The following is a 16,353-nucleotide window of genomic DNA, read 5'->3' as shown; positions in this document are numbered from 1 at the left end:
CATAGAATAGGGCGCTCAGATATTTCCATATTTCTGATAAGCTAATTTTCTGATTTCAGATGTCTGATTGTTTTAGACAACATGAAGTTGATTTGTACGTGATTGATGCTATGCATTAACACTACACTGTAATTGTAACACTTAGATGTGTAAGATATTTTATGATCAGATGAATTGCAATTAATTGCAAAGTCCCTCTTTGCCATGCAAATGAACTGAATCCCCCCAAAAAAGATTTCCATTGCATTTCAGCCCTGCCACAAAAGGACCAGCTGACATGTCAGTGACTCTCTCGTTAACACAGGTGTGAGTGTTGACGAGGACATGGCTGGAGATCACTCTGTCATCCTGATTGAGTTCGAATAACAGACTGCAAGCTTCAAAAGGTGGGTGGTGCTTGTAATCATTCTTCTTCCTCTGTCAATCATGGTTACCTGCAATGAAACACATGCCGTCATCATTGCTTTGCAGAAAAAGTTCTTCACCGGCAAGGATATTGCTGCCAGGAAGATTGGGGCGGAGCTTCTGGAGAAAACACAGAGGAAGTACTTAACCAAGACTCCCAGCAAGATCACCAAGGTAACTAACACAGTAACATAACGTGACATGCTGGTGTGAATGACCAATGCAACGGTGTTGTAGCAAGGTGCTTCCCACTGGGCAGCAGTTGCTTAACAGGGAGACTGTATCCTAGGTGGCTGGTGGTAGCTAATGTGGAACATTTTGTTCCATACTCAATTACATTTTGAATAGTATAGCAGCCTACAGGAGAAATAACTTGTAATATTGGAAGTAACCATCTGGATGTCACCGTGATAGTCTACTGCTCAATGGGGAGAGTTTGCGCTGCAAGCCAGGAACACAACAGCACCGTGCAGTATCCTTCGCTCCCGGGTCCCGCTTGCCAAGGACTTCTGTCTTGCAGTAACTTAGAGGGAAGTAGCTAGATAGTGTAGCTAATGTCAGGCCAGGGTGACAGACAGCTAAAGCACATTTATTGCTTTAGCAGTTCAGTATAAACAGAATGATTCTGAACACCCCCAACTTCAGCAGACCAGTTTTAAATTGTCTCTGAAGTTTCTAGCCGCAAACCTAAACTATCTATCTTGGGAGGGCTCATCAGGATGACTGACTGAGCTGATTGAACCGAATCCGTTAGTCTCCACTTAACTTGTGACATACGTCATGAATTTTGGGTCTGTCCGTATAGCCTCTCCCATCATAAGAGTACCTCTATCATGATGAGTGCCACGGCCATGTGATCAGGTAGTTCTTAATGCATGGTATTGGCTACTGTTCTACTCATTGATTATTGACAACATATCATTCTTCAGCTGATCAGTGGGGGTGTTGAGGAACTGGCAGAGGGAGGTGTATTATCATATTGATAATTGGTTATTGATTTGCAGCTGATCAGTGCAGTGGTGATGAGGGCCTGGCGTGATGTCCAAAATCCCAGAGTATCCCTTTTAAAGGTAAATTCCACAACTTTCAACTTCATATTCATTATCTCCAGCACCATACCTGTGTCTACATGTGACATATCAGCATGTTTCTATAATCTGTGGTTGAAAATATATTTTTTTAATTCTTTAAAAATGTGAAGTAAAATACGGTATCGTCTTGCTCGACATGTCACCGCGAATCTGTGCTTGAAAATATATATTTGAACTTTTGTTGTCATTGGGTATAACCTTTGAACTTTATATATTTTTTATTACAAGATGTAGAAACGTGCACTTTTCACACATGTATACTCTGGTATTGTGCTGGAGGTAATGAATATGAGTTTGAAAAGTGGTGGAATTGCCCTTTAAGACATAGGAGAGGGAACGTCTCAAGTTGGGGTTACATAAAGATTCACCGATATGCATCGGTCCAGTGTTCAGATGCCAATGCAACCGATCCAAATGAAGCATAAGTCCGTTAGTTGAGTGACAACCAATGTTATTTGTTAGCTTATTTTCTATCAAATGAGTTGTTGAAAATAGTACATTAAGCTTCCACCTGGAGACCACTCTCATCTGGCTGTAGGTAGGCTACATGCTGATCGAGGCTTACATTAGAATTTTTGCTTGAATCAATCATTGTGTATGGTCATTTTTAGATATACAGAGTCAAGTTGATAATTTCATAACGAGGAGAGCAAACTTTTGCGAGGCACACTGCATGTTCGAAGCGGGAGAAGAAGAGAAGCTCACTCCAGCAGGGTTGCTAGGTCTAGTAAAAATTCCTTAACCCATGACCTTTCTGAACCCTCCCTAAATGCCTGAACTAGCCCAACATTTGTTTTGCAGCAAGAGAGGATGTCCCGCATTTATACAATAAACCCTTTCCCCAGCATGTTATCGACGTAACCTGTAACAATGTTAGAAACTAAATTAGTTTATTATCAAAATAATTATTGTTGTGACATAAATGAATTTTAATATGTTGCATGATTGAACATAATTCACCCTTTATAAAACTTGCAAAATCCTTTTCCATCAATGGATGTCGATTTAACTCGTTTGACTGTTATGATTAAGAAATAAGACACAAGGAGGTATGGTATATGTCCAATATACCACGGCTAAGGGCTGTTCTTATGCATGATGCAATGTGGAGTACCTGTATACAGCCGTTAGACGTGGTATATTGGCCGTATACAACAAACTCCCGGGGTGCCTTATTGCTATTATTAACTGGTTACCAACATAATTAGAACAGTAAAAAGTTTGTTGTCATACCTGTGGTATAAAGATGCTTTCCAGTGATTTGCCGACATTATTTCTTGAAGGACATCAGTTCTAGCATGTTAATATGTTTTTGGGGAAAAAAATAGGTGTGTCCAAAATGACAATCTAAATAGCCTACCTACAACTGTTAAAAAGTCATGACGCGTGCTGCTCTGTCTCCTCTCTCACTCATGTGACTCAGCCATTAGGGGACTAAGCTGCCTGCTGCAGTGATCTCAACACACACACACACCTGCAACAGTTTTCAAAGTAGCCTAATCTAACTGATAGTGGGGTGGTAGATGCCCAGTTTCCCTTATGGCTCAGGTCAGGTGCTTACAGTGCATACACCATAGACATACACTACATGACCAATAGTATGTGGACACCTGCTTGTCAAACATCTTATTCCAAAATCATGGGCATTAATATGGAGTTGGTCCCCCCTTTGCTGCTAGAACAGCCTCCACTCTTCTGGGAAGGCTTTCCACTAGATGTTGGAACATTGCTGCGTGGACTTGCTTCCAAAAAAAACTGATCGTTATAGTATAACAAAACAAAAAAACTGATCGTTACAGTGTAACAAAACAAAAAGCTGATAGTTACAGTGTAACAAAACAAAAAGCTGATAGTTACAGTGTAACAAAACAAAAAACTGATCGTTACAGTGTAACAAAACAAAAAGCTGATAGTTACAGTGTAACAAAACAAAAAGTTGATAGTTACAGTGTAACAAAACAAAAAAACTGATCGTTACAGTGTAACAAAACAAAAAGCTGATAGTTACAGTGTAACAAAACAAAAAACTGATCGTTACAGTGTAACAAAACAAAAAAACTGATCGTTACAGTGTAACAAAACAAAAAAACTGATCGTTACAGTGTAACAAAACAAAAAGCTGATAGTTAGTGTAACAAAACAAAAAGCTGATAGTTACAGTGTAACAAAACAAAAAGTTGATAGTTACAGTGTAACAAAACAAAAAAACTGAGTTACAGTGTAACAAAACAAAAAAACTGATCGTTACAGTGTAACTAAACAAAAGGCTGATAGTTACAGTGTAACAAAACAAAAAACTGATCGTTACAGTGTAACAAAACAAAAAGCTGATAGTTACAGTGTAACAAAACAAAAAGCTGATAGTTACAGTGTAACAAAACAAAAAAACTGATCGTTACAGTGTAAAACAAAAAGCTGATAGTTACAGTGTAACAAAACAAAAAACTGATCGTTACAGTGTAACAAAACAAAAAAACTGATAGTTACAGTGTAACAAAACAAAAAAACTGATCGTTACAGTGTAACAAAACAAAAAGCTGATAGTTACAGTGTAACAAAACAAAAAGCTGATAGTTACAGTGTAACAAAACAAAAAGCTGATAGTTACAGCGTAACAAAACAAAAAAGCTGATAGTTACAGTGTAACAAAACAAAAAGCTGATAGTTACAGTGTAACAAAACAAAAAGCTGATAGTTACAGTGTAACAAAACAAAAAGCTGATAGTTACAGTGTAACAAAACAAAAGGCTGATAGTTACAGTGTAACAAAACAAAAAACTGATCGTTACAGTGTAACAAAACAAAAAGCTGATAGTTACAGTGTAACAAAACAAAAAAACTGATCGTTACAGTGTAACAAAACAAAAAGCTGATAGTTACAGTGTAACAAAACAAAAAGCTGATAGTTACAGTGTAACAAAACAAAAAAACTGATCGTTACAGTGTAAAACAAAAAGCTGATAGTTACAGTGTAACAAAACAAAAAACTGATCGTTACAGTGTAACAAAACAAAAAAACTGATCGTTACAGTGTAACAAAACAAAAAGCTGATAGTTACAGTGTAACAAAACAAAAAGCTGATAGTTACAGTGTAACAAAACAAAAAGCTGATAGTTACAGCGTAACAAAACAAAAAAGCTGATAGTTACAGTGTAACAAAACAAAAAGCTGATAGTTACAGTGTAACAAAACAAAAAGCTGATAGTTACAGTGTAACAAAACAAAAAGCTGATAGTTACAGTGTAACAAAACAAAAAGCTGATAGTTACAGTGTAACAAAACAAAAAGCTGATAGTTACAGTGTAACAAAACAAAAAGCTGATAGTTACAGTGTAACAAAACAAAAGGCTGATAGTTACAGTGTAACAAAACAAAAAGCTGATCGTTACAGTGTAACAAAACAAAAAACTGATCGTTACAGTGTAACAAAACAAAAAGCTGATCGTTACAGTGTAACAAAACAAAAAGCTGATAGTTACAGTGTAACAAAACAAAAAGCTGATAGTTAGTGTAACAAAACAAAAAAACTGATAGTTAGTGTAACAAAACAAAAAACTGATAGTTAGTGTAACAAAACAAAAAACTGATAGTTACAGTGTAACAAAACAAAAAAACTGATCGTTACAGTGTAACAAAACAAAAAGCTGATAGTTAGTGTAACAAAACAAAAAAACTGATCGTTACAGTGTAACAAACCAAAAAACTGATAGTTACAGTGTAACAAACCAAAAAGCTGATAGTTACAGTGTAACAAAACAAAAAAACTGATAGTTACAGTGTAACAAAACAAAAAAACTGATAGTTACAGTGTAACAAAACAAAAAGCTGATAGTTGCAGTGTAACAAAACAAAAAGCTGATAGTTACAGTGTAACAAAACAAAAAGCTGATAGTTACAGTGTAACAAAACAAAAAGCTGATAGTTAGTGTAACAAAACAAAAAAACTGATCGTTACAGTGTAACAAAACAAAAAGCTGATAGTTACAGTGTAACAAAACAAAAAAAACTGATCGTTACAGTGTAACAAAAAAAAAAACTGATAGTTACAGTGTAACAAAACAAAAAAACTGATAGTTACAGTGTAACAAAACAAAAAAACTGATTGTTACAGTGTAACAAAACAAAAAAAACTGATCGTTACAGTGTAACAAAAAAAAAAACTGATAGTTACAGTGTAACAAAACAAAAAAACTGATTGTTACAGTAACAATCAGCTTTTTGTTTTGTTACACTGTAACTATCAGCTTTTTGTTTTGGTACACTGTAACTATCAGCTTTAGATACAGTAATTCCTATGATTTCATAACTAAAAGGTATTCTCATGTAAGAGGTGTTACATCCAAGTCAACAAATATGTAGAAATGTTGATGTATAATCTTTTTGCTGTGAGAGCTTTTCAGATGACAATTGAACAGCATGAACAGATTGTGCCTTTAAAGTGTAATGGCATCAAGTACTCTCCATGTCAGAAACAGCGGGCATCTGAATTGGGGGACTCGCTATACAACCAGGGTCTTGTTTTATAAGCATTTCTAAATTAAACCTGTTAAAAAGATCAAGTGAGGAAGTGTATTGATTACCTAAAATATGAATATATGGTAGGCAATATCCAGAACTAATTTAAACTCATTTAAAATCAAGTTGTGTTATCGTCTGCCAAATGAGCATATTATTATTGGCTACATCCCCATTTTGAACTATTAAGATATTAAGGGATTACCATAATCTGTCATTTGTTTATTTTCCTGGAAAGCGTTGAAGCTGAACCAATCCGTTTGTCCGGCCCTCTATGGGCAGTGTCTGTCTGGGTCGCACTCTGGATGGGTGTTTGTCAGTCAGTCAGTCATAGTGATGCACAGTTCCTGGAATCACTATTTTTAGCTGCATAGCCACCACTATATGAGGCCACATCAGAGACGGAAGAGGAAGCGAGACACCCCACTTGCTGTATTTTTTTTTATGGTTCAATGAATGTCAGTTAACTAAGTATACCAGACCCAGCTGCTATAAAGACATCCATTTAAGTAGACCAGAACCAACCATTTTTGTTCAATGACAAACTGCCTGAGTGAACTATCTTCATTTATCAATCATCTATGGCCACGTTATTCAAAAGCACCTATTTTTGTGACCTGTGTGCCTTACAGAGAGATTTGGTTAAGCCTAAACTCTCAGCCTGGTATCCACCTGTAACATGTAATACACTGCTGACCCTGCCTCTCTTGCAAAAGCGATTTAATTTCAGTGAGACTAATCTATACTGAACAAAAATATAAACGCAACATGTAAAGTGTTGGTCTCATGTTTCATGAGATGAAATCAAAGATCCCAGAAATGTTACATACGCACAAAAATGGTATTTCTCAAATTTGGTGAACAAATTTGGTTACATCCATGTTAGTAAGCACTGCTCCTTTGCCATGATAATCCTTCCACTTGACAGGTGTGGCATATCAAAATGCTGATTAAGCAGCATGATCATTACACAAGTGCACCTTGTGCTGGGGACAATGAAAGATCACTCAAAAATGTGCAGTTTTGTCACACAACACAATGCCACAGATGTCTCAAGTTTTGAGGGAGTGTGCAATTGACATGCTGACTGCAGGAATGTCCACCAGAGCTGTTGCCAGATAATTGATTGTTAATTTCTCTACCATAAACTGCCTCTAATGTTGTTTTAGAGAATTTGTCAGTACATATACAACTGGCCTTACAACCACAGACCACATGTATAGCGTTGTGTGGGCAAGAGGTTTGCTGGCTCACTTGAACCTGGTATGTTCTGGGTCCCGTTTGTGTCTGTACGGCCACATTCTAACAGACCCGTCATTGTGAACAGAATGCCCCATGGTGGAGGTGGGGTTATGGTGTGGGCAGGCATAAACTACGAACAATGAACACAATTGCATTTTATTGATGGCAATTTGAATGCACAGAAATACCGTGAAGAGATCCTGAGGCCCATTGTGAGGCCCGTTTTTGTAAGGTATCTGTGACCAACAGATGCATATCTGGATTCCCAGTCGTGAAATCCATAGATTAGGTCCTAATACATTTTTTTCAGTTGATTGATTTCCTCATATGAACTGTAACTCTGTAAAATCTTTGAAATTGTTGCATGTATATTTTTGTTCAATATCTATAGATACAGTGCTTAAATAGAAAGTCTACCCCCCCACCCCCCTTTGTCACGATCGTCGTAAGCATTCTCAGACCAAAGTGCAGCGCGATATGGGTTCCACATGTTTATTTAATGAAACGCACAAAAACAATAAAGAACAAATGAAGCATGACGTTCCAGAGTGCTCACAGGCAACAACACAAAAACAAGATCCCACAAAACACAGTGGCGAAATGGCTGCCTAAATAGGATCCCCAATAAGAGACAACGACAAACAGCTGCCTCTGATTGGGAACCATACCAGGCCAACATAGACATAAACAACCTAGATTAAGTACACCCCCCCTAGTCACACCCCAACCTAACCAAAATAGAGAATAAAAAAGTATATCTATGGTCAGGGCGTGACACCCTTGGATTTCTTCACATGTTATTGTGTTACAAAGTGTTACAAATTTTTTTTTTTTTAGTAATGTACACAAAATAATTTGCAATATTAAAGCGGATGTAAAATTAAACAATAATATTCCTCCCGAGTCAATATATGTTAGAATCACCTTTGACAGCGATCACAGCTGATTCTTTCTGGGTAAGTCTTTGACAGTGATCACAGCTGAGTCTTTCTGGGTAAGTCTTTGACAGCGATCACAACTGAGTCTTTCTGGGGAAGTCTTTGACAGCGATCACAACTGAGTCTTTCTGGGTAAGTCTTTGACAGCGATCAAAGCTGAGTCTTTCTGGGTAAGTCTTTGACAGCGATCACAGCTGAGTCTTTCTGGGTAAGTCTTTGACAGCGATCACAGCTGAGTCTTTCTGGGTAAGTATTTGACAGCGATCACAGCTGAGTCTTTCTGGGTAAGTCTTTGACAGCGATCACAGCTGAGTCTTTCTGGGTAAGTCTTTGACAGCGATCACAGCTGAGTCTTTCTGGGTAAGTCTTTGACAGCGATCACAGCTGAGTCTTTCTGGGTAAGTCTTTGACAGCGATCACAGCTGAGTCTTTCTGGGTAAGTCTTTGACAGCAATCACAGCTGAGTCTTTCTGGGTAAGTCTTTGACAGTGATCACAGCTGAGTCTTTCTGGGTAAGTCTTTGACAGCGATCACAACTGAGTCTTTCTGGGGAAGTCTTTGACAGCGATCACAACTGAGTCTTTCTGGGTAAGTCTTTGACAGCGATCACAGCTGAGTCTTTCTGGGTAAGTCTTTGACAGCGATCACAGCTGAGTCTTTCTGGGTAAGTCTTTGACAGCGATCACAGCTGAGTCTTTTTGGGTAAGTATTTGACAGCGATCACAGCTGAGTCTTTCTGGGTAAGTCTTTGACAGCGATCACAGCTGAGTCTTTCTGGGTAAGTCTTTGACAGCGATCACAGCTGAGTCTTTCTGGGTAAGTCTTTGACAGCGATCACAGCTGAGTCTTTCTGGGTAAGTCTTTGACAGCGATCACAGCTGAGTCTTTCTGGGTAAGTCTCTAAGTGTTTTGCTCCCCTGGATTGTGCAATGTTTGCTCAATTATTATTTTCTAAATGATTCAAATCATATCAAATCAAATGTAATTTTTTTTGTTACATGCGCCGAATACAGCAGGTGTAGGTAGACCTCACAGTGAAGCTTACTTACAAGACCTTAACCAACAATGCTTTAAGAAGTTAAGAAAAAATTGTGTTACGTAAAAAAGCTCTGTCAAAGTGTTGGGGATCATGGCTAGGACAGCCATTTTCAAGTCTTGCCATAGATTTTCAAGGAGATTTTATTTTAAAAAATGTAATTAGGTAACTCAGGAGGATTCACTGTCTTATGTACTGTATATACTGCTATTTCTATTGTTGTATTTTAATTAACATTTGAATTGTTTTATTTAACTTAGTCCTGCATGTTCGGGCTCAGAGCCTAAGATGTTCACTGTACCCTGCAATCACACATGCATCCCTGTACATGTGACTATTAAACACTGTCAAACTGAATCGAGTGCAGATTTGTTGTAGGTTGTTGTCTTTCTGAAAGGTGAATACCTCTCCCAGTGTCTGGTGTAAAGCAGACTGAAGCAGGTTATTGTCCTGCTGAAAGGTGAATACCTCTCCCAGTGTCTGGTGGAAAGCAGACTGAAGCAGGTTATTGTCCTGCTGAAAGGTGAATACCTCTCCCAGTGTCTGGTGGAAAGCAGACTGAAGCAGGTTTTCCTCTAGGATTTTGCCTGTGTTTAGCTCCATCCTGTTTCTTTTCCTCCTGAAAAACTCCCCAGTCTTTGCCGATGTCAAGCATACACATACCATGATGCAGCCAACCCCATGCTCGAAAATTACTCAGTGACGTGTAGTGTTCGACTTGCCCAAAACATAAGGCTTTTTATTTAGGCAAAAAAGTGTATTCCTTAGCCGTGCTTTTTTTTCCAGTATTACTTTAGTGCCTTGTTGTATACATAACCATGTTTTGGAATATTTATATATTGTTTCCTCTGGTGTGTAACAAGCTGGTATTCACCCTTTCGGTTTTTAAATGGCTCTGTTGTGTTTTCTGATGTGTGTGTTACAGCCTATGTGTGTTTCATCGTGACAGCCCTGGGAGTGACAGCAGGGGTCCATCGGCTGTGGAGCCACCGCTCCTACAGAGCCAAGCTCCCTCTCAGAGTCTTCCTCGCAGCCGCAAACTCCATGTCCTTCCAGGTTAGTGCAAGTTCATTTTCTTATTATTTCTTATTCACATTAAGTGATGAATGCATACAATAATAAAATTACAGCAGCAACCTAGCAACCCTTCAGCATCCAACCATAACAACAGGATGTAACAACAGGGTTTATTGGCTTAATCAACAATTGTTTTCCAAATCAAATACTGTCGAAGTACCTCTTCTCCTCCTTTATTCTACTCTTCCTCTTTTCTCAAGTGTCCTCCATCCCTCTCTCCCTCAGCTGTTGAAGTGTCCTCCATCCCTCTCTCCCTCAGCTGTTGAAGTGTCCTCCATCCCTCTCTCCCTCAGCTGTTGAAGTGTCCTCCATCCCTCTCTCCCTCAGCTGTTGAAGTGTCCTCCATCCCTCTCTCCCTCAGCTGTTGAAGTGTCCTCCATCCCTCTCTCCCTCAGCTGTTGAAGTGTCCTCCATCCCTCTCTCCCTCAGCTGTTGAAGTGTCCTCCATCCCTCTCTCCCTCAGCTGTTGAAGTGTCCTCCATCCCTCTCTCCCTCAGCTGTTGAAGTGTCCTCCATCCCTCTCTCCCTCAGCCATTCAAGTGTCCTCCATCCCTCTCTCCCTCCGCCGTTCAAGTGTCCTCCATCCCTCTCTCCCTCAGCCATTCAAGTGTCCTCCATCCCTCTCTCCCTCAGCCATTCAAGTGTCCTCCATCCCTCTCTCCCTCAGCTGTTGAAGTGTCCTCCATCCCTCTCTCCCTCAGCCATTCAAGTGTCCTCCATCCCTCTCTCCCTCAGCTGTTGAAGTGTCCTCCATCCCTCTCTCCCTCAGCCGTTGAAGTGTCCTCCATCCCTCTCTCCCTCAGCCATTCAAGTGTCCTCCATCCCTCTCTCCCTCAGCTGTTGAAGTGTCCTCCATCCCTCTCTCCCTCAGCTGTTCAAGTGTCCTCCATCCCTCTCTCCCTCAGCTGTTCAAGTGTCCTCCATCCCTCTCTCCCTCAGCTGTTCAAGTGTCCTCCATCCCTCTCTCCCTCCGCTGTTCAAGTGTCCTCCATCCCTCTCTCCCTCAGCTGTTCAAGTGTCCTCCATCCCTCTCTCCCTCCGCTGTTCAAGTGTCCTCCATCCCTCTCTCCCTCAGCTGTTCAAGTGTCCTCCATCCCTCTCTCCCTCCGCTGTTCAAGTGTCCTCCATCCCTCTCTCCCTCAGCTGTTGAAGTGTCCTCCATCCCTCTCTCCCTCAGCCATTCAAGTGTCCTCCATCCCTCTCTCCCTCAGCTGTTCAAGTGTCCTCCATCCCTCTCTCCCTCAGCTGTTGAAGTGTCCTCCATCCCTCTCTCCCTCAGCCATTCAAGTGTCCTCCATCCCTCTCTCCCTCAGCTGTTCAAGTGTCCTCCATCCCTCTCTCCCTCAGTTGTTGACAACCTCTGAAGATATTTGTTAATTAGTCCAGGTGGGAATCTGTCACGGTAGACTAGGTGTGAGAGGTAGGAATCGGGAGCAGAGAGTTCCAAGGGAGAAGTGCACTTTAATGTGGCACCAAAATACAATGCCCAAACACAGGGCGCAAAAATACGGACCAACCTAAAACACAGGGTACCAGATCCGGAGCACGAACACACCCAACAACACAACACGTAACACTAGAATAATCCCGCACAAAACAAGGGCGGGTTTGCTAGCCTTAAATAAGGGACACCCATCAGGAAAACATCATAGGACACAGGTGCAACTAATAAAACAAAACAAACAGAAAAGGGAAAAGGGATCGGTGGTGGCTAGTAGGCCGGTGACGACGACCGCCGAGCACCGCCCGAACAGGCAGGGGAGCCAACTTCGGTGGGAGTCGTGACAGAATCACTATAGAGAACCTTCATAAAGCACAGGGATGAAGATACAGCTTCAATGTAGTATCGCTGGTCTTTCTGCCCTTTCAGACACATAAAAGACATAAAAGAAACAGGTAGATATTAATTATTTACTTGTACTTCTACAAATCAAAGCTATTTCTTCCAAAATGTCTCTGAGAGGCGGCAGGTAGCCTAGTGGTTAGAGTGTTGGGCCAGTAACCGAAAGGTTGTGGGTTCGAATACCTGAGCCGACAAGGTGAAAAATCTGTCGATGTGCCCTTGAGCAAGGTACTTAACCATCATTTGCTCCAGGGGCACCATACTACTATGGCTAATCCTGTAAAACAACAACTATAGACAAAACTCCCCTCTGGAACCTATGACTCCATTTGATTTGAGTTTCAGGTTAATGATTCTAATTAAGTTGCTGACCACTGTGCTCTCAGTCTCGTCCCAGGACCTGAACTATATTACATCACTGGTTTCTAATTATGACAAAGCAATAGGGCCATCTAACGCAGGGAGACGATGGCTGCTGTGGGGGGTCTGCTGGACAGAAAGAATAGTAGTGTTGTCATGACTACCAAGGTGCACTGTGAGAGACTGTCCTCTTTATGGAAAATTTGCCTGAATGCAAGATTCAAAAAGTTCACTTCACACATTTCCACACATCTTTTTCCTCCTCTCTCCTCCAAAGAATGACATCTATGAGTGGGCAAGAGACCACCGTGTGCACCACAAGTTCTCAGAGACAGATGCAGACCCCCACAATGCAACACGAGGCTTCTTCTTTGCTCACATTGGCTGGCTGTTTGTGCGTAAACACCGTGATGTCATCGAGAAGGGAAAGAAGCTGGACGTTACTGACCTCTTGGCTGATCCCATCGTCCAGTTTCAGAGGAAGTGGGTCCACTGCCCCATTTCACATTGACCCCTAGCTCTAGCCCTGTTTGATTGATCAGAACACAACACCACCCTAGCTTTGCACTTGTCTTCCTGGAAGTCAGGGTTCCCCAACTGGCCCACGGGTGGTTTTATTTGGCCCCCCAATGTTGTTGTTTTTTGTAGAATTTTCATTGTTGGACATAAAAGACTATAAAAAAAATCACCAGGTGATTTTCCTTTAAGAAATCTGTTTCCAAGTATTCCCACGCATAATAGAGTGACATGACGTGATCGTATACAAATGTAATCGAGGTTTGAAATTATTATGTTTTAGTCAAACATAAAATTTGTTTGGGCTTCTTCCGGACAATTTGCAGTCTACAAATTATTTGTAATTATGTTCCGGTCCCCTGATTATCCGCTCAAGAAAAAATCATCCCATGGCTGAATCTGCTTGATGATCACTTCCGTAAGTCATAAGTTACTCTGGATAAGCCCTATAAGATATTCTCCTCTCCTCTCCGCTCATCTCTGCTCATCTCCTCTCCTGTCTTCCATCGACTCTCCTTTCATCTCTTCTCCTCTCCTCTCTTCTCCTCTCCTCTCTTCTCCTCTCCTCTCTTCTCCTCTCCTGTCTTCCATCGACTCTCCTTTCATCTCTTCCCTCTCCTCTCTTCTCCTCTCCTGTCTTCCATCGACTCTCCTTTCATCTCTTCCCTCTCCTCTCTTCCCTCTCCTCTCTTCTCCTCTCCTGTCTTCCATCGACTCTCCTTTCATCTCTTCTCCTCTCCTGTCATCTCTTCTCCTCTCCTGTCTTCCATCGACTCTCCTTTCATCTCTTCCCTCTCCTCTCTTCTCCTCTCTTCTCCTCTCCTCTCTTCTCCTCTCCTGTCTTCCATCGACTCTCCTTTCATCTCTTCCCTCTCCTCTCTTCTCCTCTCCTGTCTTCCATCGACTCTCCTTTCATCTCTTCCCTCTCCTCTCTTCTATCGACTCTCCTTTCATCTCTTCCCTCTCCTCTCTTCTCCTCTCCTCTCTTCTCCTCTCCTGTCTTCCATCGACTCTCCTTTCATCTCTTCCCTCTCCTCTCTTCTCCTCTCCTGTCTTCCATCGACTCTCCTTTCATCTCTTCCCTCTCCTCTCTTCTCCTCTCCTGTCTTCCATCGACTCTCCTTTCATCTCTTCCCTCTCCTCTCTTCTCCTCTCCTCTCTTCCATCGACTCTCCTTTCATCTCTTCCCTCTCCTCTCTTCCCTCTCCTCTCTTCTCCTCTCCTGTCTTCCATCGACTCTCCTTTCATCTCTTCCCTCTCCTCTCCTCTCTTCTCCTCTCCTCTCTTCTCCTCTCCTCTCTTCCATCGACTCTCCTTTCATCTCTTCCCTCTCCTCTCTTCTCCTCTCCTGTCTTCCCTCTCCTCTCTTCTCCTCTCCTGTCTTCCATCGACTCTCCTTCCATCGACTCTCCTTTCTTCTCTTCCCTCTCCTCTCTTCTCCTCTCCTGTCTTCCCTTCCCTCTCCTCTCTTCTCCTCTCCTCTCTTCTCCTCTCCTGTCTTCCCTCTCCTCTCTTCTCCTCTCCTCTCTTCCATCGACTCTCTTCTCCTCTCCTCTCTTCTCCTCTCCTGTCTTCCCTCTCCTCTCTTCTCCTCTCCTCTCTTCCATCGACTCTCCTTTCATCTCTTCCCTCTCCTCTCTTCTCCTCTCCTGTCTTCCCTCTCCTCTCTTCTCCTCTCCTCTCTTCTCCTCTCCTCTCTTCCATCGACTCTCCTTTCATCTCTTCCCTCTCCTCTCTTCTCCTCTCCTGTCTTCCCTCTCCTCTCTTCTCCTCTCCTCTCTTCTCCTCTCCTGTCTTCCATCGACTCTCCTTTCATCTCTTCCCTCTCCTCTCTTCTCCTCTCCTGTCTTCCATCGACTCTCCTTCCATCGACTCTCCTTTCTTCTCTTCCCTCTCCTCTCTTCTCCTCTCCTGTCTTCCATCGACTCTCCTTTCTTCTCTTCTCCTCTCCTGTCTTCCATCGACTCTCCTCTCTTCTCTTCCCTCTCCTCTCTTCTCTTCCCTCTCCTCTCTTCTCTTCCCTCTCCCGTCTTCCATCGACTCTCCTCTCTTCTCTTCCCTCTCCTCTCTTCCCTCTCCTCTCTTCCCTCTCCTCTCTTCTCCTGTCTTCCCTCTCCTCTCTTCTCCTCTCCTGTCTTCCCTCTCCTCTCTTCTCCTCTCCTGTCTTCCCTCGACTTTCTTCTCCTCTCCCGTCTTCCATCGACTCTCCTCTCTTCTCTTCCCTCTCCTCTCTTCCCTCGACTCTCCTCTCTTCTCTTCCCTCTCCTCTCTTCCCTCTCCTCTCTTCTCCTCTCCTGTCTTCCCTCTCCTCTCTTCCCTCTCCTCTCTTCTCCTCTACCTTTCTTTTGACACTATTCTATCCCACTATAAGACCACGGTCCTGATAATGTGCTTCCTGGTTCCCACTGTGGTTCCCTGGTACTTCTGGGGCGAGACACTGTGGAACTCCTACTTCCTGGCGTCCATCTTGCTTTACACCGTCTCGCTCAATGTCACCTGGCTGGTGAACAGCGCCGCCCACATGTACGGGAACCGACCGTACGACCAGAACATCAGCCCCCGGGAGAACCACTGGGTCACCTTCGGAGCCATCGGTGAGTCTGGCTATGACCTGTTATAACATGTTATTAACTCATAAACAATTTATTCTACTGTAGTGTCTCATAATGTTGTTATATCTATGGTCCCTCCTTTCGTGATTCTACTTTGTATTGTCAGATATTGTAAGATTCAAATTAATGGATTGAAATGATTGGAATTGAATGCAAAAGAATGCATCTAACATTTGTACTTCCACTCCCTACCCATCCCCCATCCACATCCCCCTAGGTGAAGGTTTCCATAACTTTCACCACACATTCCCCTTTGACTACTCTGCCAGTGAGTTCGGGCTGCGTTTCAACCCCACCACATACTTCATCAATCTCATGTGCTGGATGGGCCTGGCCAGCAACCGCAAGAAGGCATCCGTGGAAATAATACAGGCCAGGAAATTAAGGACAGGGGGTGGTAGCTACGGGCCAGTCAACACTAGACAAGAGAAAGAAACATGAGTGGTGCTTCTCACTGAACCAAGTTGTGGTTCAGAAGTCCATGATGAAGACGGCAATATTTTCTTATGCCCGCCATGCATTATGATTTCTAATCATGATTTGCCTGCTATATTTTCTACTTTGTTCTTTTTGGTCCCCACAATTGCATATTATGTTCTGACACAAAGGTGTAGTTTTTGACTCCCTGGTTAGTTAATCCAAGGATTGATGTGGAAACCAAAGACAACCAGACACCTTTTGAAATCAGAATATCAAATCCTAGCATTGATACTTACC

General features: G+C 42.1%; 1 protein-coding gene across 1 annotated transcript; it reads left to right on the top strand.

The window, feature by feature from the left end:
• The first annotated feature begins 426 nt into the window (after positions 1-426).
• On the top strand, positions 427-16,077 carry LOC115104820 (stearoyl-CoA desaturase 5-like). Its single transcript, XM_065006833.1, has 6 exons — positions 427-579; positions 820-877; positions 10,154-10,284; positions 12,786-12,993; positions 15,388-15,618; positions 15,854-16,077. The coding sequence occupies exons 1-6, from the start codon at positions 427-429 to the stop codon at positions 16,075-16,077; spliced, it is 1,005 nt and encodes a 334-aa protein (XP_064862905.1).
• Positions 16,078-16,353: the final 276 nt, after the last annotated feature.

Source organism: Oncorhynchus nerka, linkage group LG22 (assembly GCF_034236695.1).
Source record: "Oncorhynchus nerka isolate Pitt River linkage group LG22, Oner_Uvic_2.0, whole genome shotgun sequence".
Taxonomy (NCBI): Eukaryota; Metazoa; Chordata; class Actinopteri; order Salmoniformes; family Salmonidae; genus Oncorhynchus; species Oncorhynchus nerka.
Note: the sequence above shows the minus strand (reverse complement) of the source record. Positions and strands in the feature narration are given on the sequence as shown.